Genomic DNA, 25,000 nt, shown 5'->3' on the forward strand with positions numbered 1-25,000 from the left:
GTCATCCTCTCTCCTCCTCTCTTCCTCCTCTCTCCCTCAGCCAGTCAAGTCCTCTCTTCCTCAACTTCCTCCAGTCTCCCAGTCCCAGTCTCCCTTCTCTCTCCTCCTCTCTCCCTCCTCTCAGCCAGTCAGCCTCCCTCTTCCTCCAGTCTTCCTCCTCAGTCCCTCCTCTCAATCCCTCCAGTCAGCCAGTCAGTCTCTTCCTCCTCTCTTCCTTCTCAGCCTCTCTTCCTCCTCTCAGCCCTCAGCCAGCCTCCTCTCTTCAGTCTATCAGTCTCTCCCTCCTCTCTTCAACTCAGCCAGTCCCTCCAGTCTTCCTCCTCTCAGCCCTCCAGTCTTCCTTCTATCAGTCAGTCCCTCTTCTCAGTCCCCTCAACTCAGCCTCTCTTCCTTCTATCCAGTCAACTCCCTCCTCTCAGGCCTCAGTCAGTCAGCCAGTCCTCTCTTCCTCCAGTCAATCCTCCTCTCTCCCTCCTCTCTCCCTCCCTATTCCTCCTCTCTCGGTCAGTCTCTCGCTCCCTCTCCTCAGCCAGTCTCTTCCTTCTATCCTCTCTTCCTCCCAGCCAGTCCTCCTCTCTCCCTCCTCTCTCAGCCAGTCAACTCAGCCTCAGCCAGTCAGCCAGTCAGTCTCAGTCCTCCTCTCAGCCAGACAGTCTCTTCAGCCAGTCAACTCCCTCCTCAGTCAGCCAGTCAGCCTCAGCTCTCAGCCAGTCCTATCTTCCTTCATCCTCAGCCCCTCCTCAACTCCTCCAGTCAGCCTCCTCTCTTCCTTCTATCTCTCTCCCTCCTCTAAACCCTCCTCTCTCCCTCCTCTCTTCCTCCTCTCTTCCTCTCTATCCTCTCTCCCTCCTCTCTTCCTTCTCTTCCTTCTATCCTCTCTCCCTCCTCTCTCCCTCCTCTCTCCCTCCTCTCTTCCTCCTCTCTCCCTCCTCTCTTCCTCCTCTCTCCCTCCTCTCTTCCTCCTCTCTTCCTCTATCCTCTCTCCCTCCTCTCTTCCTCCTCTCTCCCTCCTCTCTTCCTCCTCTCTTCCTCCTCTCTCCCTCCTCTCTCCCTTCTCTCTTCCTCCTCTCTCCCTCCTCTCTCCCTCCTCTCTTCCTCCTCTCTCCCTCCTCTCTCCCTCCTCTCTTCCTCCTCTCTCCCTCCTCTCTCCCTCCTCTCTTCCTTCTATCCTCTCTTCCTCCTCTCTCCCTCCTCTCTTCCTCCTCTCTTCCTTCTATCCTCTCTCCCTCCTCTCTCCCTCCTCTCTCCCTCCTCTCTTCCTTCTATCCTCTCTCCTCCTCTCTCCCTCCTCTCTTCCTCCTCTCTTCCTCCTCTCTCCCTCCTCCTTCTCCTCTCTCCCTCCTCTCTCCCTCCTCTCTTCCTCCTCTCTCCCTCCTCTCTTCCTCCTCTCTCCCTCCTCTCTTCCTCCTCTCTCCCTCCTCTCTCCCTCCTCTCTCCCTCCTCTCTTCCTTCTATCCTCTCTCCCTCCTCTCTTCCTCCTCTCTTCCTCCTCTCTCCCTCCTCTCTTCCTCCTCTCTCCCTCCTCTCTCCCTCCTCTCTTCCTCCTCTCTCCCTCCTCTCTCCCTCCTCTCTTCCTCCTCTCTCCCTCCTCTCTCCCTCCTCTCTTCCTCCTATCTTCCTTCTTCTCTCTCCCTCCTCTCTTCCTCCTCTCTTCCCTCCTCTCTTCCTTCCTCCTCTCCCTCCTCTCTCCCTCCTCTCTTCCTTCTATCCTCTCTCCCTCCTCTCTCCCTCCTCTCTCCCTCCTCTCTTCCTCCTCTCTTCCTTCTCCTCTCTCCCTCCTCTCTCTCCTCTATCCCTCCTCTCTTCCTCCTCTCTCCCTCCTCTCTTCCTCCTCTCTCCCTCCTCTCTCCTCTCCTCTCTTCCTCCTCTCTTCCTTCTATCCTCTCTCCCTCCTCTCTCCCTCCTCTCTTCCTCCTCTCTCCCTCCTCTCTTCCTCCTCTCTTCCTCTCTCTCTCTCCCTCCTCTCTCTCCCTCTCTCCTCCTCTCTTCCTCCTCTCTCCCTCCTCTCTTCCTCCTCTCTCCCTCCTCTCTCTCTCCTCCTCTCTTCCTCCTCTCTCCCTCCTCTTCCTCCTCTCTTCCTCTATCCTCTCTCCCTCCTCTCTCCCTCCTGTCTCCCTCCTCTCTTCCTTCTATCCTCTCTCCCTCCTCTCTCCCTCCTCTCTTCCTTCTATCCTCTCTCCCTCCTCTCTCCCTCCTCTCTTCCTCTATCCTCTCTCCCTCCTCTCTCCCTCCTCTCTTCCTTCTATCCTCTCTCCCTCCTCTCTCCCTTCCTCTCTCTCTCCCTCCTCTCTCCCTCCTCTCTCCCTCCTCTCTCCCTCCTCTCTCCCTCCTCTCTTCCTCCTCTCTCCCTCCTCTCTTCCTCCTCTCTTCCTCCTCTCTCCCTCCTCTCTTCCTTCTATCCTCTCTCCCTCCTCTCTTCCTCCTCTCTTCCTTCTATCCTCTCTCCCTCCTCTCTCCCTCCTCTCTTCCTTCTATCCTCTCTCCCTCCTCTCTCCCTCCTCTCTTCCTCCTCTCTTCCTTCTATCCTCTCTCCCTCCTCTCTCCCTCCTCTCTTCCTTCTATCCTCTCTTCCTCCTCTCTTCCTTCTCTCCTCTCTCCCTCCTCTCTCCCTCCTCTCTCCCTCCTCTCTTCCTTCTATCCTCTCTGCCTCCTCTCTCCCTCCTCTCTTCCTTCTATCCTCTCCCTCTTCTCTCCCTCCTCTCTTCCTTCTATCCTCTCTCCCTCCTCTCTCCCTCCTCTCTCCCTCCTCTCTTCCTCCTCTCTCCCTCCTCTCTTCCTCCTCTCTCCCTCCTCTCTTCCTTCTATCCTCCTCTCTCCCTCTCTCCCTCCTCTCTTCCTCCTCTCTCCCTCCTCTCTTCCTTCTATCCTCTCTTCCTCCTCTCTCCCTCCTCTCTTCCTCCTCTCTCCCTCCTCTCTCCCTCCTCTCTTCCTCCTCTCTCCCTCCTCTCTTCCTTCTATCCTCTCTTCCTCCTCTCTCCCTCCTCTCTTCCTCCTCTCTCCCTCCTCTCTCCCTCCTCTCTTCCTCCTCTCTCCCTCCACTCTTCCTTCTATCCTCCCTACATCTACATTTACATTTTTTGTAATTTATCAATAGCTACTTACAATAAGTGCATTTATCTTAAGATAGCTCGGTCAGACAACCACATCGCTCCTTTCTCATCCATCTCTCCTCCCTTCAATCATCTCTTCCATCAGGTGGCTGCTGGTCATGAGTGGTACATCCATGCCGTCTACACAGTGCGCTCCAGGGACCACGGCAACCGCAATTACAACAACCATAATCACGCTGTCGGCAAGCGGAGTCTGTTCCTGCAGCACCACATCATCTCCAGCAGGGGGCGCCAGAAGAGAGCAGCTCCAGAGAAAGAGAGAGGACAGGACCAGGACAGGGGGACCAACCTCCGACACGTCCACCTGCAGAGAGCGCCCAGCCTCGGGCAGAGCTGGGCCGAAGGTCCCCTGATGGACTGGGAGCTCCAGGAGAGGGGGGAAGGTCCGGTGGGAAGCCCAGAAAGGGAGACCTTGGATGGGGCCAAGGCGTCCGTGACACTGGCGGTGGTGGTGCTGGTGGTAGGGTGTCTGGGAGGGGTGGTGGTGTACGCTGTGTTCGTTAGGAGCTCCGCGGATTGCCTCTCCTCCTCTTGTTTCTCCTCTTCCTCAAGGAGAGCATTGCCCCAAGGAGGAGAGGAGGGGAAGAACAGGAGAGGAGGAGGAGAAAGAAGAGGAAGAGGAGGGGATGGGAGGAACAGGAGAGGAGGAGGAGGAGAAAGAAGAGGAAGAGGAGGAGATGGGAGGAACAGAAGAGGAGAAGGTAGTGATGCAGATAGTTCAGAGGTGTAACGAGTTCTGATTATTACTCCTCCTCCTGCACCTCCTCCTCCGCCTTTTCCTCCTCCTCCTCTTCTTTCTCTTCCTCCTCCTCTACTTTCTCCTCCTCCTCCTCCTCTTCCTCCTCCTCCTCTCTTTCTCTTCCTCCTCCTCCTCTTTTTCTTTCTCCTCTCCTCCTCCTCCTCTTCTTTCTCCTCCTCCTCCTCCTCTTCCTCCTCCTCCTCTTCTTCCTCCTCCTCTTCTCTTCTTCCTCTTCTTTCCTTCCTCCTCCTCTTTTTCTCCTCCTCTTCTTTCTCCTCCTCTCCTCTTTCCTCCTCCTCCTCCTCCTCCTCCTCCTCTTCTCCTTTCCTCTTCTCCTCCTCTTCTTTCTCCTCCTCCTCCTCCTCCTCCTCCTCTTCCTCCTCTTCTCCTCCTCCTCCTCCCTCCTTTCCTCCTCCTCCTCCTCCTCCTCCTCCTTTCCTCCTCCTCCTCTTCCTCCTTTCCTCTTTCTTCCTCCTCCTCCTCCTCCTTTCCTCCTCCTCCTCCTTTCCTCCTCCTTTCCTCTTCCTCCTCCTCCTTTCCACCTCCTCCTCCTCCTCCTCCTCCTCCTCCTCCTCCTCCTCCTCCTCCTCCTTTCCTCTTTCTCCTCCTCCTCCTCCTCCTCCTCCTCCTCCTTTCCTCCTCCTCCTCCTTTCCTCCTCCTTTCCTCTTCCTCCTCCTCCTTTCCACCTCCTCCTCCTCCTCCTACTCCTCCTCCTCCTCCTCCACCTCCTCCTCCTCCTCCTCCTCCTCCTCCTCCTCCTCCACCTCCTCCTCCTCCTCCTCCCTCCTCCTCCTTTCCACCTCCTCCTCCTCCTCCTCCTCCTCCTCCACCTCCTCCTCCTCCTCCTTTCCTCCTCCTTTCCTCTTTCTCCTCCTCCTCCTCCTCCTTTCCTCCTCCTCCTCCTCCTCCACCTCCTCCTCCTCCTCCTTTCCTCCTCCTCCTCCTCCTCCACCTCCTCATCCTCCTTTCCTCCCTCCTCCCTCCTCCTCCTTTCCTCCTCCTCCTCCTCCTCCTCCTCCTCCTCTTCATCCTCCTTTCCTCCTCCTCCTCCTTCTTTCTCCTCCTCTTCCTCCACCTCCTCCTCCTCCCTCCTCCTCCTCCTCCTCCTTTCCTCTTTCTCCTCCTCCTCCTCCTCCTTTCCTCTTTCTCCTCCTCCTTTCCTCCTCCTCCTCCTCTTCTTTCTCCTCCTCTTCCTCCACCTCCTCCCTCCTCCTCCTCCTCCTCCTCCTCTTTCCCTCCTCCTTTCCTCCTCCTCCTCCTCTTCTTTCTCCTCCTCTTCCTCCACCTCCTCCTCCACCTCCTCCCTCCTCCTCCTCCTCCTCCTTTCCTCCTCCTCCTCCTCCTCCTCCTTTCCTCTTTCTCCTCCTCCTTTCCTCCTCCTCCTCCTCTTCTTTCTCCTCCTCTTCCTCCACCTCCTCCTCCTCCTCCTCCTCCTTTCCTCCTCCTCCTCCTCCTCCTCCTTTCCTCTTTCTCCTCCTCTTCCTCCTCTTCCTCCTCCTCTTCCTCCTCCTCTTCATCTTCCTCTTCCTCCTCCTCTTCTTTCTCCTTTTCCAGGGGACCATTGCCACAAAGATAGTTAGCGGTGTAACTACAAATATACACTACCTTTCAAAAGTTTGGGGTCACTTAGAAATGTCCTTGTTTTTGAAAGAAAAGCACATTTGTTGTCCATTAAAATTAACATCAAATTGATCAGAAATACAGCGTAGACATTGTTAATGTTGTTAAGGACTGTTGTAGCTGGAAACGGCTGATTTTGGGGGGAAATGTCAACATAGGTGTACAGAGGTCCATTATGACCTGAAGCAGGACATTTCCACCTTTAGATTTTGTGGAGAGAAAGTTAAGATATCAGACAGGGGGAGATGATATTAACTCTGACTAAAAGAGAATGTTTGGGGATTTTCACCCTCCAGATATTATTTCCGAAAAGGTCTTAATGATGAAATGCCTATGTACGTTTATGTTGTGCATTTGAACAGGAATTATGTCCCTATTTCAGATTACTCTGATGTTTTTCGTACGATGTACCCAATGATTTGTGAAACCTTGCTCGGTAGGTCTATGTCCTCATTGTGGCTTTAGCAGCTTCTGATAGGCTAATTGACATGATTTGAGTCAATTGGAGGCGTAAGGTGGATGTATATTCGGTATCATTGAACGCGAAGACCGACAACCGGCAAAATGTCACTCTGAACTATCCAATCTAACCACGGCAGAGAGAGAGAGAGAGACAGACAGACTCTCCAACAGCAACAAACTTTTCAACAGAGATCCCGACGACACACTGAGCGCAAATATATTTCTTGATTGTAATTGTTCCCGAATGAGTGAGCGTTCATGTGCAAAGGATTAGCATTTCAATTGTTATAATTATCAACTGTGTGTCGTCTCATCTCAGTCGACCCCCACTTCCCCTTTGTACACCAAGCCGCGATACCGGTTTAGCCCACTAGGGCACATTCGCTATCATTTCCTTGTATCTATCTACTGTTTGTTTATGCATTTCTGTGAATTAATTAGTTAGTAAATAAATGATTTAAGACAATTGACGCATGGATGACTCATAGTGAAGACTGGGTTCGTGCAGATAACCAACAATTTACAACGTTTGGAATGAGACTAACGCGAGGTAAAATAAAGAGCGAGTCATTAATCAGAAGACTAATTGATCCGATATTAAAATATCTGAAAAGTTATATTAGGAAAATGATAACTTTGTAATCTGAATATTTTCTTTGGTGCCCCGACTTCATCGTTAATTACAGTTACATGATTAGTCAGTTTAATCGCGTAATAATAATTACAGAGAATCTTTGATAAATAAGTCTTCAGTTTAATGATGCCAAAGACACGACACCGCTCAGGAAGGAGACGCGTTCTGTCTCCTAGAGATGAACGTACTTTGGTGCGAAAAGTGCAAATCAATCCCAGAACAACAGCAAAGGACCTTGTGAAGATGCTGGAGGAAACAGGTACAAAAGTATCTTTATCCACAATTAAACGAGTCCTATATCGACATAACCTGAAAGGCCGCTCAGCAAGGAAGAAGCCACTGCTCCAAAACCGCCATAAAAAAGCCAGACTAGATCGTACTTTTTGGAGAAATGTCCTCTGGTCTGATGAAACAAAAATAGAACCTTTTGGCCATAATGACCATCGTTATGTTTGGAGAAAAAGGGGGAGGCTTGCAAGTCGAAGAACACCATCCCAACCGTGAAGCACGGGGGTGGCAGCATCATGTTGTGGGGGTGCTTGCTGCAGGAGGGACTGGTGCACTTCACAAAATAGATGGCATCATGAGGGAAGAAAGTATGTGGATATATTGAAGCAACATCTCAAGACATCAGTCAGGAAGTTAAAGCTTGGTCGCCAATGGGTCTTCCAAATGGACAATGACCCCAAGCATACTTCCAAAGTTGTGGCAAAATAGTTCTCAGGATCAACTACCACACGCTCACCTTTGCTCGAACCCATCGATCCAACACGCTCTTTTTCTGAAAACAAAAAGACAGGCAGGGACTTTTATTCTGAAACACATACTTTTTTATATTGAATGAAAAAAGTGGGACTGTTATTCTGAAAACATGCTTTTATTTTGAAACAGAGATGCAGCGCCATACCATAGAAAGGTATTAGAAATGTGCTTAGTTCAGACTTCACATTCCTAATGAACTAACCTGGTAAATTAGGAAAAGAAACTGTCAAAATAAAGGTCTGTGTTTCAGAATAAAAGTGCCCTCCTGTCGCTGGTAAAGACACCATAGACCTTAACCTTCGTGGGGGTGTGGCGGTCCAGATCCCCACAGATTTCCTCATGCAGGGCCTGGAACACACAGAGGCATCACAGTGTGCGTGTGTGCGTGTGTGCGTGTGTGTGTGTGTGTGTGTGTGTGTGTGTGTGTGTGTGTGTGTGTGTGTGTGTGTGTGTGTGTGTGTGTGTGTGTGTGTGTGTGTTACTCTTAACATACTAACTGGACGGCGGCGAGGCTGGAGGTTGTCATGGAACACAGTTGTCGTCAGAGTCTGAGCTGGAGGCGGAGCTTTGGCAGGAGGAGGGTCTACCAAATGGACACGGGTAGCAGCTGGACAGACACACAAACAAAAGGTGACTTTTATTCTGAAACATAGACTTTTATTTTTTGAAATAGACCATTGGGTAGGGCATTCACTCACTGCTCTAGAATGCAGGGGAAAACCAGTAAATTCAAGAGGGTACTACTAAATTAATATATTATATTCAGTCATCTAGCAGACACTCCCAGCCAGGGCGACCCCAGGAGCAACCAGGGTCAAGCGCCCTGCCCAAAGGCAAGTCGAAAGATCTCCCTCCCTCCTACTAACGGATCTCCCACCAGCCCCCGTCTACCCTCCCAGGCCCCGTCTACCCTCCCAGGCCCAGTCCACCCTCCCAGGTCCCGTCTACCCTCCCAGGCCCCGTCTACCCGTCTACCCTCCCAGGCCCCGTCTACCCGTCTACCCTCCCAGGCCCCGTCTACCCTCCCAGGCCCCGTCTACCCTCCCAGGCCCCGTCTACCCTCCCAGGCCCCGTCTACCCTCCCAGGCCCCGTCTACCCGTCTACCCTCCCAGGCCCCGTCTACCCTCCCAGGCCCCGTCTACCCTCCCAGGCCCCGTCTACCCGCCCAGGCCCCGTCTACCCTCCCAGGCCCCGTCTACCCGTCTACCCTCCCAGGCCCTGTCCACCCTCCCAGGCCCCGTCCACCCTCCCAGGCCCCGTCTACCCTCCCAGGCCCCGTCTACCCTCCCAGGCCCCGTCTACCCTCCCAGGCCCCGTCTACCCTCCCAGGCCCCGTCTACCCGTCTACCCTCCCAGGCCCCGTCTACCCATCTACCCTCCCAGGCCCCGTCTACCCTCCCAGGCCCCGTCTACCCTCCCAGGCCCCGTCTACCCATCTACCCTCCCAGGCCCCGTCTACCCTCCCAGGCCCCGTCTACCCTCCCAGGCCCTGTCCACCCTCCCAGGCCCCGTCTACCCTCCCAGGCCCTGTCCACCCTCCCAGGCCCAGTCTACCCTCCCAGGCCCTGTCTACCCTCCCAGGCCCCGTCTACCCTCCTAGGCCCCGTCTACCCGTCTACCCTCCCAGGCCCCGTCTACCCTCCCAGGCCCCGTCTACCCTCCCAGGCCCTGTCCACCCTCCCAGGCCCCGTCTACCCTCCCAGGCCCCGTCTACCCTCCCAGGCCCCGTCTACCCTCCCAGGCCCCATCTACCTGTCTACCCTCCCAGGCCCCGTCTACCCTCCCAGGCCCCGTCTACCCTCCCAGGCCCCGTCTACCCGTCTACCCTCCCAGGCCCCGTCTACCCGTCTACCCTCCCAGGCCCCGTCTACCCGCCCAGGCCCCGTCTACCCTCCCAGGCCCCGTCTACCCTCCCAGGCCCCGTCTACCCGTCTACCCTCCCAGGCCCCGTCTACCCTCCCAGGCCCCGTCTACCCGTCTACCCTCCCAGGCCCCGTCTACCCTCCCAGGCCCCGTCTACCCGTCTACCCTCCCAGGCCCCGTCTACCACCCCAGGCCCCATCTACCCTCCCAGGCCCCGTCTACCCTCCCAAGCCCCGTCTACCCGTCTACCCCCCAGGCCCCGTCTATCCTCCCAGGCCCCGTCTACCCGTCTACCCTCCCAGGCCCCGTCTACCCTCCCAGGCCCCGTCTACCCGTCTACCCTCCCAGGCCCCGTCTACCATCCCAGGGCCCCTACCATCCCAGGCCCTGTCTACCCATCTACCCTCCCAGGCCCCGTCTACCCTACCAGCCCCCGTCTACCCTCCCAGGCCCCGTCTACCCTCCCAGGCCCCGTCTACCCTCCCAGGCCCCGTCTACCCGTCCACCTTCCCAGGCCCCGTCTACCCTCCCAGGCCCTGTCTACCCTCCCACCCACCCAGGCCCCGTCTACCCGTCTACCCTCCCAGGCCCCGTCTACCCTCCCAGGCCCCGTCTACCCTCCCAGGCCCCGTCTACCCGTCCACCCCCAGGCCCCGTCTACCCTCCCAGGCCCCGTCTACCCGTCTACCCTCCCAGGCCCCGTCTACCCTCCCAGGCCCCGTCTACCCTCCCAGGCCCCGTCTACCCTCCCAGGCCCCGTCTACCCTCCCAGGCCCCATCTACCCGTCTACCCTCCCAGGCCCCGTCTACCCTCCCAGGCCCCGTCTACCCTCCCAGGCCCCGTCTACCCTCCCAGGCCCCGTCTACCCGTCTACCCTCCCAGGCCCCGTCTACCCTCCCAGGCCCCGTCTACCCGTCCACCCTCCCAGGCCCCGTCTACCCTCCCAGCCCCGTCTACCCTCCCAGGCCCCGTCTACCCGTCCACCCTCCCAGGCCCCGTCTACCCTCCCAGGCCCCGTCTACCCGTCTACCCTCCCAGGCCCCGTCTACCCTCCCAGGCCCCGTCTACCCTCCCAGGCCCCGTCTACCCACCCAGTCTACCCGTCTACCCTCCCAGGCCCCGTCTACCCGTCTACCCTCCCAGGCCCCGTCTACCATCCCAGGGCCCGTCTACCATCCCAGGCCCCGTCTACCCATCTACCCCCCCAGGCCCCGTCTACCCTCCCAGGCCCCGTCTACCATCCCAGGCCCCGTCTACCAACCCAGGGCCCGTCTACCCATCTACCCTCCCAGGCCCCGTCTACCCTCCCAGGCCCCGTCTACCATCCCAGGCCCCGTCTACCAACCCAGGCCCCGTCTACCAACCCAGGCCCCGTCTACCATCCCAGGCCCCGTCTACCCATCTACCCTCCCAGGCCCCGTCTACCCTCCCAGGCCCCGTCTACCATCCCAGGGCCCGTCTACCATCCCAGGCCCCGTCTACCCATCTACCCTCCCAGGCCCCGTCTACCCTCCCAGGGCCCGTCTACCATCCCAGGCCCCGTCTACCCATCTACCCTCCCAGGCCCCGTCTACCCTCCCAGGGCCCGTCTACCATCCCAGGCCCCGTCTACCCATCTACCCTCCCAGGCCCCGTCTACCCTCCCAGGCCCCGTCTACCCGTCTACCCTCCCAGGCCCCGTCTACCCGTCTACCCTCCCAGGCCCTGTCTACCCTCCCAGGCCCCGTCTACCCGTCCACCCTCCCAGGCCCTGTCTACCCTCCCAGGCCCCGTCTACCCTCCCAGGCCCCGTCTACCCGTCCACCCTCCAGGCCCCGTCTACCCTCCCAGGCCCCGTCTACCCTCCCAGGCCCCGTCTACCCTCCCAGGCCCAGTCTACCCTCCCAGGCCCCGTCTACCCTCCCAGGCCCCGTCCCCGCACTAGGCCTTTTGCCTTTTGGTAAGCCGTTATTGTAAATAAGAATGTGTTCTTAACTGACTTACCAAGTTAAATAAGGGTTACATTTAATAATAATAATAATAATTTGGTACATGAATGAAGTTAGCTATTTCATTTAACATGATGGATATTATGATGTGCAACATTTCAAAACAGGATCCAGTGTAATCTGATTTACTTTTGGCTCTTTAGAGATGCATTTGGAGATGAATTTAGAGATGCATTTAGAGATTAATTTATAGATGAATTTAGAGATGCATTTAGAGATTAATTTAGAGATTAATTTAGAGATTAATTTAGAGATGAATTTGCCTGCATGTTTGTTTGTATGTTTCTAGTCTACAGAGCAGAAAGTATTCAGACCCCTGGACTTTTTCCACATCTTGTTACAGCTTTATTCTAAAATAGATTAAATATTAAACATGAATTATAATTCAATTGTTGGTTGTTTTCCCCCTCAACAATCCACACACGTTACCATGCTGTGTTGTTATGTGTTGTTACCATGCTGTGTTGTTATGTGTTGTTACCATGCTGTGTTGTTATGTGTTGTTACCATGCTGTGTTGTTATGTGTTGCTGCCATGCTGTGTTGTTATGTGTTGTTGCCATGCTGTGTTGTTATGTGTTGCTACCATGCTGTGTTGTTATGTGTTGTTACCATGCTGTGTTGTTATGTGTTGCTGCCATGCTGTGTTGTTATGTGTTGTTGCCATGCTGTGTTGTCATGTTGTGTTGTTACCATGCTGTGTTGTTATGTGTTGCTGCCATGCTGTGTTGTTATGTGTTGTTGCCATGCTGTGTTGTCATGTTGTGTTGCTACCATGCTGTGTTGTCATGTTGTGTTGCTACCATGCTGTGTTGTTATGTGTTGCTGCCATGCTGTGTTGTTATGTGTTGCTGCCATGCTGTGTTGTTATGTGTTGTTACCATGCTGTGTTGTTATGTGTTGCTGCCATGCTGTGTTGTTATGTGTTGTTGCCATGCTGTGTTGTTATGTGTTGTTGCCATGCTGTGTTGTTATGTGTTGTTGCCATGCTGTGTTGTTATGTGTTGTTGCCATGCTGTGTTGTCATGTGTTGTTGCCATGCTGTGTTGTTATGTGTTGTTACCATGCTGTGTTGTTATGTGTTGCTGCCATGCTGTGTTGTTATGTGTTGTTGCCATGCTGTGTTGTCATGTGTTGTTGCCATGCTGTGTTGTTATGTGTTGCTGCCATGCTGTGTTGTTATGTGTTGTTGCCATGCTGTGTTGTTATGTGTTGCTGCCATGCTGTGTTGTTATGTGTTGCTGCCATGCTGTGTTGTTATGTGTTGCTGCCATGCTGTGTTGTTATGTGTTGCTACCATGCTGTGTTGTTATGTGTTGCTACCATGCTGTGTTGTTATGTGTTGCTGCCATGCTGTGTTGTCATGTGTTGCTACCATGCTGTGTTGTCATGTGTTGCTACCATGCTGTGTTGTTATGTGTTGCTACCATGCTGTGTTGTTATGTGTTGCTACCATGCTGTGTTGTCATGTGTTGCTGCCATGCTGTGTTGTCATGTGTTGTTACCATGCTGTGTTGTCATCTTAGGTCTCTCTTTATGCTGTGTTGTTATGTGTTGTTGCCATGCTGTGTTGTTATGTGTTGTTGCCATGCTGTGTTGTTATGTGTTGCTGCCATGCTGTGTTGTTATGTGTTGTTGCCATGCTGTGTTGTCGTCTTAGGTTCTCTTTATGCTGTGTTGTTATGTGTTGCTGCCATGCTGTGTTGTTATGTGTTGCTGCCATGCTGTGTTGTTATGTGTTGTTGCCATGCTGTGTTGTTATGTGTTGCTGCCATGCTGTGTTGTTATGTGTTGTTGCCATGCTGTGTTGTTATGTGTTGCTGCCATGCTGTGTTGTTATGTGTTGCTGCCATGCTGTGTTGTTATGTGTTGCTGCCATGCTGTGTTGTTATGTGTTGTTGCCATGCTGTGTTGTTATGTGTTGTTGCCATGCTGTGTTGTTATGTGTTGTTGCCATGCTGTGTTGTTATGTGTTGCTACCATGCTGTGTTGTTATGTGTTGCTGCCATGCTGTGTTGTTATGTGTTGTTGCCATGCTGTGTTGTTATGTGTTGCTGCCATGCTGTGTTGTTATGTGTTGCTGCCATGCTGTGTTGTTATGTTGTGTTGTTACCATGCTGTGTTGTTATGTGTTGCTACCATGCTGTGTTGTTATGTTGTGTTGCTGCCATGCTGTGTTGTCGTCTTAGGTCTCTTTATGCTGTGTTGTTATGTGTTGCTGCCATGCTGTGTTGTTATGTTGTGTTGCGGCCATGCTGTGTTGTTATCTTTGGTCTCTTTATGCTGTGTTGTTATGTGTTGCTGCCATGCTGTGGTGTTATGTTGTGTTGCTGCCATGCTGTGTTGTCATCTTAGGTCTCTTTATGTTGTGTTGTTATGTGTTGTTACCATGCTGTTTTGTCATCTTAGGTCTCTTTATGTTGTGTTGTCATGTGTTGTTGCCATGCTGTGTTGTCGTCTTAGGTCTCTTTTATGCTGTGTTGTTATGTGTTGCTGCCATGCTGTGTTGTTATGTGTTGCTGCCATGCTGTGTTGTTATGTGTTGTTGCCATGCTGTGTGTTGTTATGTGTTGCTGCCATGCTGTGTTGTCGTCTTAGGTCTCTCTTTATGCTGTGTTGTTATGTGTTGCTGCCATGCTGTGGTGTTATGTGTTACTGCCATGCTGTGTTGTTATGTGTTACTGCCATGCTGTGTTGTTATGTGTTGCTGCCATGCTGTGTTGTTATGTGTTGTTGCCATGCTGTGTTGTTATGTGTTACTGCCATGCTGTGTTGTTATGTGTTACTGCCATGCTGTGGTGTTATGTGTTACTGCCATGCTGTGTTGTTATGTGTTGCTGCCATGCTGTGTTGTTATGTGTTGTTGCCATGCTGTGTTGTTATGTGTTACTGCCATGCTGTGTTGTTATGTGTTACTGCCATGCTGTGTTGTTATGTGTTACTGCCATGCTGTGGTGTTATGTGTTACTGCCATGCTGTGTTGTTATGTGTTGCTGCCATGCTGTGTTGTTATGTGTTGCTGCCATGCTGTGGTGTTATGTGTTACTGCCATGCTGTGTTGTTATGTGTTGCTGCCATGCTGTGTTGTTATGTGTTGTTGCCATGCTGTGTTGTTATGTGTTACTGCCATGCTGTGTTGTTATGTGTTACTGCCATGCTGTGTTGTTATGTGTTACTGCCATGCTGTGTTGTTATGTGTTGCTGCCATGCTGTGTTGTTATGTGTTGTTGCCATGCTGTGTTGTTATGTGTTGTTGCCATGCTGTGTTGTTATGTGTTACTGCCATGCTGTGTTGTTATGTGTTGCTACCATGCTGTGTTGTTATGTGTTGCTGCCATGCTGTGTTGTTATGTGTTGCTGCCATGCTGTGTTGTTATGTGTTGCTACCATGCTGTGTTGTTATGTGTTGCTACCATGCTGTGTTGTTATGTGTTGCTACCATGCTGTGTTGTTATGTGTTGCTACCATGCTGTGTTGTTATGTGTTGCTACCATGCTGTGTTGTTATGTGTTGTTACCATGCTGTGTTGTTATGTGTTGTTGCCATGCTGTGTTGTCGTCTTAGGTCTCTCTTTATGTTGTGTTGTCTCCCTTTTTAAATGTGTAATCCCAGGCCCCCGTCATCGCAGGAGTCCTTCTTGCCTTTTGGTAGGCCGTCATTGTAAATCATAATTTGTTCTTAAACTGACTTGTCTAGTTAAATTTAGGTTGAATAAAATATCTATATTTTTTTTAAGTATGCAAGAAAGCCCATATTATTATTATCGAATAGGTGAATGTGCCACAACACGCCACACCGCTAGATGGCGATACCGCTGTAGCTCAGCTACACTGTCAACACGGCTCCACTTCTTCCTTTCTCTGCGTCGTCAAAACAACAACAGGCGTCTCTTACCGACACGGCATTTCATACACTATTATTCCAACCAAACAAAACGACTTGTTTAGATAATATTAGCGTTGACATCGATGCAACCGGTTCCAGAGTAGTTACAGTTTTCTTCGTGTTTATTTATAGACACGGCGAGGTGTTGAAAATGAAAATGAGTTTGGGTTTAGCCGTGAAGCTAAACGTTTAGCAAGAGGCACCGAGGTGTGTTCACAAATGACAAAACGGTAGACCGGTCAGGGTGGAGAAAAACAACCCAGCTATATTATGGAGTATCGAGATTAAGTGTCGGATCTTACTACATTACATTCTGCCCAAAAGACAAAAGGAGAGACAGTCAACCCCAGTTAGTTATGACCATGTCGCTGATCCAGGCCTGCCGCAGTTTGGTCTTATCTACATGGCTTCTATCGTTTTGTTTCGTCCACTTCTTCTGTTTAGATTTCACCGTGGCCGAGAGAGAGGAGTGGTACACCGCTTTCATCAATATCACCTACATAGATCCGATCACCTCTATGATCCGGACGGAGAAGACTGAATGCGGTCGATATGGGGAACATTCACTGAAACGCGACGCCAAAGGGGTCTTGATACTTCCGTCTCTTTCGCAGGACTGGCAAGCCTGTGATCCGGGTACCTTGTTCCCGGTTCCGGTCCAAGGCAGTGCGTGGATAGCCCTGATAGCCAGTGGAAACTGCACCTATAAGGAAAAGATTCGACATGCAGCGAACCAAAACGCCTCGGCCATTGTCATATTCAACGTTGGATCCAGCAACGCCAATGATACAATCACCATGTCATATTCAGGTAACAGTATTGACGAGCGAGATAGTCGTCTGATTTATCGGCTCACACAGTGTAGATTTCTGCCAGAGACGAGCTCATTGGTTAAGGCGCTGGTCATTCTGTGTGTCTATAGGGAGTAGAGAATGCTGTGTGTCTATAGGGAGTAGAGAATGCTGTGTGTCTCTATAGGGAGTAGAGAATGCTGTGTCTCTATAGGGAGTAGAGAATGCTGTGTGTCTATAGGGAGTAGAGAATGCTGTGTGTCTATAGGGAGTAGAGAATGCTGTGTCTCTATAGGGAGTAGAGAATGCTGTGTGTCTATAGGGAGTAGAGAATGCTGTGTGTCTATAGGGAGTAGAGAATGCTGTGTGTCTATAGGGAGTAGAGAATGCTGTGTGTCTATAGGGAGTAGAGCATGCTGTGTGTCTATAGGGAGTAGAGCATGCTGTGTGTCTATAGGGAGTAGAGAATGCTGTGTGTCTATAGGGAGTAGAGAATGCTGTGTGTCTATAGGGAGTAGAGAATGCTGTGTGTCTCTATAGGGAGTAGAGAATGCTGTGTGTCTCTAGGGAGTAGAGAATGCTGTGTGTCTATAGGGAGTAGAGAATGCTGTGTGTCTATAGGGAGTAGAGAATGCTGTGTGTCTATAGGGAGTAGAGAATGCTGTGTGTCTATAGGGAGTAGAGAATGCTGTGTGTCTATAGGGAGTAGAGAATGCTGTGTGTCCTATAGGGAGTAGAGAATGCTGTGTGTCTCTATAGGGAGTAGAGAATGCTGTGTGTCTCTATAGGGAGTAGAGAATGCTGTGTGTCTCTATAGGGAGTAGAGAATGCTGTGTGTCTCTATAGGGAGTAGAGAATGCTGTGTGTCTCTATAGGGAGTAGAGAATGCTGTGTGTCTATAGGGAGTAGAGAATGCTGTGTGTCTCTATAGGGAGTAGAGAATGCTGTGTGTCTCTATAGGGAGTAGAGAATGCTGTGTGTCTATAGGGAGTAGAGAATGCTGTGTGTCTATAGGGAGTAGAGAATGCTGTGTGTCTCTATAGGGAGTAGAGAATGCTGTGTGTCTCTATAGGGAGTAGAGAATGCTGTGTGTCTCTATAGGGAGTAGAGAATGCTGTGTGTCTCTGTGTGTCTATAGGGAGTAGAGCTGTGCTGTGTGTCTATAGGGAGTAGAGAGAGAATGCTGTGTGTCTAGGGAGTAGAGAATGCTGTGTGTCTATAGGGAGTAGAGAATGCTGTGTGTCTCTATAGGGAGTAGAGAATGCTGTGTGTCTATAGGGAGTAGAGAATGCTGTGTGTCTATAGGGAGTAGAGAATGCTGTGTGTCTATAGGGAGTAGAGAATGCTGTGTGTCTATAGGGAGTGTGTCTAGGGAGAGATGCTGTGTGTCTAGGGAGTAGAGAATGCTGTGTGTCTCTATAGGGAGTAGAGAATGCTGTGTGTCTCTATAGGGAGTAGAGAATGCTGTGTGTCTCTATAGGGAGTAGAGAATGCTGTGTGTCTCTATAGGGAGTAGAGAATGCTGTGTGTCTCTATAGGGAGTAGAGAATGCTGTGTGTCTATAGGGAGTAGAGAATGCTGTGTGTCTATAGGGAGTAGAGAATGCTGTGTGTCTAGGGAGTAGAGAATGCTGTGTCTCTATAGGGAGTAGAGAATGCTGTGTGTCTCTATAGGGAGTAGAGAATGCTGTGTGTCTCTATAGGGAGTAGAGAATGCTGTGTGTCTCTATAGGGAGTAGAGAATGCTGTGTGTCTCTATAGGGAGTAGAGAATGCTGTGTGTCTATAGGGAGTAGAGAATGCTGTGTGTCTATAGGGAGTAGAGAATGCTGTGTGTCTATAGGGAGTAGAGAATGCTGTGTGTCTACATCCAATTTGCTGAGTAGGGTATTGGAGGCTATATTATAGATGACGTCACCGAAGTCTAGGATCGGTAGGATGGTCAGTTTTACGAGGGTATGTTTGGCAGCATGAGTGAAGGATGCTTTGTTGTGAAATAGGAAGCCAATTCTAGATTTAACTTTGGATTGGAGATGTTTGATCTGGGTCTGGAAGGAGAGTTTACAGTCTAACCAGACACCTAGGTATTTGTAGTTGTCCACATATTCTAGATCAGAACCGTCCAGAGTAGTGATGCTAGTCAGGCGGTCAGGTGCGGGCAGCGATCGGTTGAAGAGCATGCATTTAGTTTTACTTTAAGAGCAGTTGGAGGCCACGGAAGGAGAGTTGTATGGCATTGAAGCTCGTCTGGAGGTTTGTTAACACAGTGTCCAAACAAGGGCCAGAAGTATACAGAATGGTGCTGTCTGCGTAGAGGTGGATCAGAGAATCACCAGCAGCAAGAGCGACATCATTGATATTTACGTAGGCTCCCTGGTCTGTGTGCAAATGTAGGCATGTAAATGTGCCCATTTGGCGATCTGATAGTATTTCTGATTGGCTTAACTCACCACCTGACCACCACTAATGACCTGAGGAACTTGTCAAAATAATGTTTTCTTCAGCTCAAACAGCAAGCAAACAAATTCTGTTTTTACAGAAAATCATTTTGAGAATGACAATAGTTCCTCAATGTATCTGAACAATATTTCCATTTCGAAGAGCCACTCAGTGTGAAAGGGGAAAATGGCTCTGATCCAGTAGGAAATGTCATAAAATAAACCTGCTTGATTACTTTTTTTCCCTTGTGCAGACAGCCTGCAGCTGTCTGTTCCTTGCTCACTGGGGAAACTCTTGAGAACACAGAATATTTTATTACAATATTGCAAGTTTGCTTGAGAGAAAGCATGTGGCCCTGGACCCAAGTTAATATATTAACACAGTGTTTTACTCGTTGTGTAACTATTTGTTACTTTCATTATTACGTGTTTTTACCTTTTAGCATTTCACTGTTAGTCTGTCGTTGTTAAGGGGACAAATACAATTTGATTGATTTTACAGGTTGACCTTTTATGAATCTTGTCCTGTAGGAAGAACTGAGTGATTTCCGCTAGATAGGCCAGCTGCAAAATCAAAATAGGCTATAAATATATACATTCTCGTTCACTTTCTCTCCTCCTTTCTCCCCTCCTCCCTCCACTGTCAGGTATGGGTGATGTGGTCGCCGTCATGATCCCAGAACCTAAAGGTCGCGAGGTCGCCGCTCTGCTAGAGCGGAACGTCACGGTAACCATGCACATCACCATAGGAACGCGTAACCTCCAGAAGTACGTGAGCAGGACGTCGGTGGTGTTCGTCTCCATCTCCTTCATCGTCCTGATGATCATCTCTCTGGCCTGGCTCGTCTTCTACTATATACAGAGGTTCAGATACGCCAACGCACGAGACCGGAACCTGGTAGGGTTCAGGAACACAGCAGACTACAACACTTGTTGCAGACAGGGCATACATTTGACTTCTGAGGGCCAACTCCTAGTCTTCTATCTCTCCTCTCTCTCTCTCTCTCTCTCTCTCTCTCTCTCTCTCTCTCTCTCTCTCTCTCTCTCTCTCTCTCTCTCACCCCTTCTCTCTCTCTCTCTCTCTCTCTCCCCTTCTCTCTCTCTCTCTCTCTCTCTCTCTCTCTCACCCCTTCTCTCTCCCTCTCTCTCTCTCACCCCTTCTCTCTTCTCTCCTCTCGCTCTCTCTTCTCTCTCCTCTCTTCTCTCTTCTCTCTCTCTCTCTCTCTCGCCCCTTCCTCTCTCTCTCCTCTCAGAGGCGTCTGGGAGATGCAGCTAAGAAGGCCATCAGTAAGCTGCAGGTCAGGACCATCAGGAAGGGAGATGGGGAGACGGAGTCCGACTTTGATAACTGTGCCGTGTGTATCGAGGGTTACAAGCCAAACGACGTGGTCAGGATCCTACCCTGCAGGTAACCAAACGTTAACCCCACTTATAACCCTCTACGTCAGGGTACTACCCTGCAGGTAACCAAATGTTAACCCCAGTTATAACCCTCTACGTCAGGATACTACCCTGCAGGTAACCAAACGTTAACCCTCTACGTCAGGATACTACCCTGCAGGTAACCAAACGTTAACCCCACTTATAACCCTCTACGTCAGGGTACTACCCTGCAGGTAACCAAATGTTAACCCCAGTTATAACCCTCTACGTCAGGATACTACCCTGCAGGTAACCAAACGTTAACCCTCTACGTCAGGATACTACCCTGCAGGTAACCAAACGTTAACCCCACTTATAACCCTCTATGTCAGGATACTACTCTGCAGGTAACCAAACGTTAACCCCACTTATAACCCTCTACGTCAGGATACTACCCTGCAGGTAACCCCACTTAACCCTCTACGTCACGATACTACCCTGCAGGTAACCAAACGTTAACCCCACTTATAACCCTCTATGTCAGGATACTGCCCTGCAGGTAACCAAACGTTAACCCCACTTATAACCCTCTATGTCAGGATACTACCCTGCAGGTAACCAAACGTTAACCCTCTATGTCAGGATACTACCCTGCAGGTAACCAAACGTTAACCCCACTTATAACCCTCTACGTCAGGATACTACCCTGCGGGTAACCAAACGTTAACCCCACTTATAACCCTCTATGTCAGGGTACTACCCTGCAGGTAACCAAACGTTAACCCCACTTATAACCCTCTACGTCAGGATACTACCCTGCAGGTAACCAAACGTTAACCCTCTATGTCAGGATACTACCCTGCACGTAACCAAACGTTAACCCCACTTATAACCCTCTACGTCAGGGTACTACCCTGCAGGTAACCAAATGTTAACCCTCTACGTCAGGATACTACCCTGCAGGTAACCAAACGTTAACCCTCTACGTCAGGATACTACCCTGCAGGTAACCAAACGTTAACCCTCTATGTCACGATACTACCCTGCAGGTAACCAAACGTTAACCCCACTTATAACCCTCTATGTCAGGATACTGCCCTGCAGGTAACCAAACGTTAACCCCACTTATAACCCTCTATGTCAGGATACTACCCTGCAGGTAACCAAACGTTAACCCTCTATGTCAGGATACTACCCTGCAGGTAACCAAACGTTAACCCCACTTATAACCCTCTATGTCAGGGTACTGCCCTGCAGGTAACCAAACGTTAACCCTCTACGTCAGGATACTACCCTGCAGGTAACCAAACGTTAACCCCACTTATAACCCTCTATGTCAGGATACTGCCCTGCAGGTAACCAAACGTTAACCCCACTTATAACCCTCTATGTCAGGATACTACCCTGCAGGTAACCAAACGTTAACCCCACTTATAACCCTCTATGTCAGGATACTGCCCTGCAGGTAACCAAACGTTAACCCCACTTATAACCCTCTATGTCAGGATACTACCCTGCAGGTAACCAAACGTTAACCCCACTTATAACCCTCTACGTCAGGATACTACCCTGCAGGTAACCAAACGTTAACCCCACTTATAACCCTCTACGTCAGGATACTACCCTGCAGGTAACCAAACGTTAACCCCACTGCCAGACCGAGGCTGTGGCACTCTGCCAGACCACTCACTCAAAGAGCTTTTATGAGCCCCTCCTTCAGAGTAGAATCCTCAAAACAGGTTCTAAATACTGTTGACATCTCGTGGAAGCCCCACTTATCAACCTGTCTGAACCCCACTTATCAACCTGTCTGAACCCCACTTATCAACCTGTCTGAACCCCACTTATCAACCTGTCTGAACCCCACTTATCAACCTGTCTGAACCCCACTTATCAACCTGTCTGAACCCCACTTATCAACCTGTCTGAACCCCACTTATCAACCTGTCTGAACCCCACTTATCAACCTGTCTGAACCCCACTTATCAACCTGTCTGAACCCCACTTATCAACCTGTCTGAACCCCACTTATCAACCTGTCTGAACCCCACGTATCAACCTGTCTGAACCCCACTTATCAACCTGTCTGAACCCCATTTATCAACCTGTCTGAACCCCACGTATCAACCTGTCTGAACCCCACTTATCATCCTGTCTGAACCCCACTTATCAACCTGTCTGAACCCCACGTATCAACCTGTCTGAACCCCACTTATCATCCTGTCTGAACCCCACTTATCAACCTGTCTGAACCCCACTTATCAACCTGTCTGAACCCCACTTATCAACCTGTCTGAACCCCACTTATCAACCTGTCTGAACCCCACTTATCAACCTGTCTGAACCCCACTTATCAACCTGTCTGAACCCCACTTATCAACCTGTCTGAACCCCACTTATCAACCTGTCTGAACCCCACTTATCAACCTGTCTGAACCCCACTTATCAACCTGTCTGAACCCCACTTATCAACCTGTCTGAACCCCACTTATCATCCTGTCTGAACCCCACTTATCAACCTGTCTGAACCCCACTTATCAACCTGTCTGAACCCCACTTATCAACCTGTCTGAACCCCACTTATCAACCTGTCTGAACCCCACTTATCATCCTGTCTGAACCCCACTTATCATCCTGTCTGAACCCCACTTATCATCCTGTCTGAACCCCACTTATCAACCTGTCTGAACCCCACTTATCAACCTGTCTGAACCCCACTTATCAACCTGTCTGAACCCCACTTATCAACCTGTCTGAACCCCACTTATCAACCTGTCTGAACCCCACTTATCAACCTGTCTGAACCCCACTTATCAACCTGTCTGAACCCCACTTATCATCCTGTCTGAACCCCACTTATCAACCTGTCTGAACCCCACTTATCAACCTGTCTGAACCCCACTTATCAACCTGTCTGAACCCCATTTATCAACCTGTCTGAACCCCACTTATCATCCTGTCTGAACCCCACTTATCAACCTGTCTGAACCCCACTTATCATCCTGTCTGAACCCCACTTATCATCCTGTCTGAACCCCACTTATCAACCTGTCTGAACCCCACTTATCAACCTGTCTGAACCCCACTTATCAACCTGTCTGAACCCCACTTATCATCCTGTCTGAACCCCACTTATCATCCTGTCTGAACCCCACTTATCATCCTGTCTGAACCCCACTTATCAACCTGTCTGAACCCCACTTATCAACCTGTCTGAACCCCACTTATCAACCTGTCTGAACCCCACTTATCATCCTGTCTGAACCCCACTTATCATCCTGTCTGAACCCCACTTATCATCCTGTCTGAACCCCACTTATCAACCTGTCTGAACCCCACTTATCATCCTGTCTGAACCCCACTTATCAACCTGTCTGAACCCCACTTATCATCCTGTCTGAACCCCACTTATCATCCTGTCTGAACCCCACTTATCATCCTGTCTGAACCCCATTTATCATCCTGTCTGAACCCCACTTATCATCCTGTCTGAACCCCACTTATCAACCTGTCTGAACCCCACTTATCATCCTGTCTGAACCCCACTTATCAACCTGTCTGAACCCCACTTATCAACCTGTCTGAACCCCATTTATCAACCTGTCTGAACCCCACTTATCATCCTGTCTGAACCCCACTTATCAACCTGTCTGAACCCCACTTATCAACCTGTCTGAACCCCATTTATCAACCTGTCTGAACCCCATTTATCAACCTGTCTGAACCCCATTTATCATCCTGTCTGAACCCCACTTATCATCCTGTCTGAACCCCACTTATCATCCTGTCTGAACCCCATAACTCTTCTGCTAAACCTCGTCTTGCCCTAAGCCACCTGTTATAGACCCATGATAAACGTATCAACCTGATAAACGTGTAACACACCTGATAAACGTGTAACACACACACTGATAAACCTGTCACACACACTGATAAACGTGTAACACACACACACACACTGATAAACGTGTAACACACACACACACACTGATAAACCTGTAACACACACACCCACATGATAAACGTGTAACACACACACACACACTGATAAACCTGTAACACACACACACACACTGATAAACCTGTGTAACACACACACCTGTCTGAAAACCTGTAACACACACACACACACTGATAAACGTCACACCACACACTGATAAACGTGTAACACACACACACACTGATAAACGTGTAACAACCTGATAAACGTGAACCCACATCAACCTGATCTGACACCCACTGATAAACCTGTCTGACACCACCACACTGATAAACGTCACACAACCCCATAAACGTGTATCAACCGTCTAACACACACCTGATAAACGTGTAACACCACACACAACCTGTCTGAACACCCACACACTGATAAACCTGTCACACACCACACACTGATAAACGTCAACCTGTAAACCTGAACCCACACTGATAAACCTGTCTGAACCCACACTGATAAACCTGTAACACACCCCATTTATCAACCTGTCTGAACCCACACTGATAAACCTGTCAACCCACACTGATAAACCTGTAACTGAACACCCACTGATAAACTGTCTGAACACATTTATGATAAACTGTAACACCCCACACTGATAAACCTGTCTGAACCCCACTGATAAACCTGTCTGAACCCACACTGATAATCCTGTCTGAACCCCACTGATCATCCTGTCTGAACCCCACTGATAATCCTGTCTGAACCCACACTGATAAACCTGTCTGAACCCACACTGATAATCCTGTCTGAACCCCACTGATCATCCTGTCTGAACCCCACACACTGATCAACGTGTCTGAACCCCACTGATCAACCTGTCTGAACCCCATTTATCATCCTGATAAACGTGTAACACCCACTGATAAACGTGTCAACCTGATAAACGTGAACCCCACTTATCAACCTGTAAACGAACCCCACTTATCAACCTGATAAACTGAACCCCATTTATCATCTGATAAACGTGTAACCCCACATCACCTGATAAGCGTGAACCCCACACACCTGATAAACGTGAACCCACACATCATCCTGTAAACGTGAACCCCACTTATGATCCTGTGTAAACCCACACGATAAACGTCATCCTGATAAACGTGTAACCCCACATCAACCTGTAAACTGAACCCCACTGATAAACGTGTCAACCTGTCTGATAAACAACCCCATTTATCATCCTGTCTGAACCCCACTTATCATCCTGATAAACGTGTAACACACACAACACTTATAACTCTGATAAACTGTAAACACACACACTGATAAACCCTAAGCCACCTGATAAACGTAACACACACACACACTGATAAACGTGTAACACACACACACACTGATAAACGTGTAAC

At 50.3% G+C, this 25,000-nt stretch overlaps 2 protein-coding genes and 2 long non-coding RNA genes across 6 annotated transcripts in view; 3 read left to right on the forward strand and 1 right to left on the reverse strand.

The window, feature by feature from the left end:
• The window catches only part of LOC118378823 (FRAS1-related extracellular matrix protein 2-like), an 85,310-nt gene extending 81,427 nt beyond the window's left edge, over nucleotides 1-3,883 (forward strand). The window contains 1 exon segment of the mRNA XM_052460719.1: nucleotides 3,196-3,883. Coding sequence (XP_052316679.1) covers nucleotides 3,196-3,840 — 645 coding nt within the window. The 3' untranslated portion in view covers nucleotides 3,841-3,883.
• Nucleotides 3,884-14,986: 11,103 nt separating this feature from the next.
• LOC118382740 (RING finger protein 150-like) overlaps nucleotides 14,987-25,000 on the forward strand; it is a 17,086-nt gene continuing 7,072 nt past the window's right edge. Inside the window, exons 1-3 of the mRNA XM_052459029.1 lie at nucleotides 14,987-15,875; nucleotides 18,940-19,190; nucleotides 19,546-19,700. Of these exons, the coding sequence (XP_052314989.1) occupies nucleotides 15,422-15,875; nucleotides 18,940-19,190; nucleotides 19,546-19,700 (860 nt within the window). The 5' untranslated portion in view covers nucleotides 14,987-15,421. The remainder of the gene's footprint in view (nucleotides 15,876-18,939; nucleotides 19,191-19,545; nucleotides 19,701-25,000) is intronic.
• On the forward strand, nucleotides 20,201-21,295 carry LOC127906617 (uncharacterized). 3 transcript variants are annotated; one of them, XR_008062066.1, is made up of 3 exons: nucleotides 20,201-20,268; nucleotides 20,759-20,813; nucleotides 20,955-21,295. It is a non-coding gene; the product is annotated as an uncharacterized LOC127906617 (long non-coding RNA). The 3 variants fall into 3 exon arrangements; XR_008062065.1 differs by having other exon boundaries at nucleotides 21,010-21,295; XR_008062067.1 differs by having other exon boundaries at nucleotides 20,230-20,268; nucleotides 20,704-20,813.
• Nucleotides 22,030-23,445, reverse strand: LOC127906616 (uncharacterized). The gene is made up of 3 exons (XR_008062064.1): nucleotides 23,370-23,445; nucleotides 23,025-23,300; nucleotides 22,030-22,955 (listed from the first exon to the last, which is right to left on the reverse strand). It is a non-coding gene; the product is annotated as an uncharacterized LOC127906616 (long non-coding RNA).

This window comes from Oncorhynchus keta, chromosome 13, assembly GCF_023373465.1.
Source record: "Oncorhynchus keta strain PuntledgeMale-10-30-2019 chromosome 13, Oket_V2, whole genome shotgun sequence".
In the NCBI taxonomy this organism is placed as follows: Eukaryota; Metazoa; Chordata; class Actinopteri; order Salmoniformes; family Salmonidae; genus Oncorhynchus; species Oncorhynchus keta.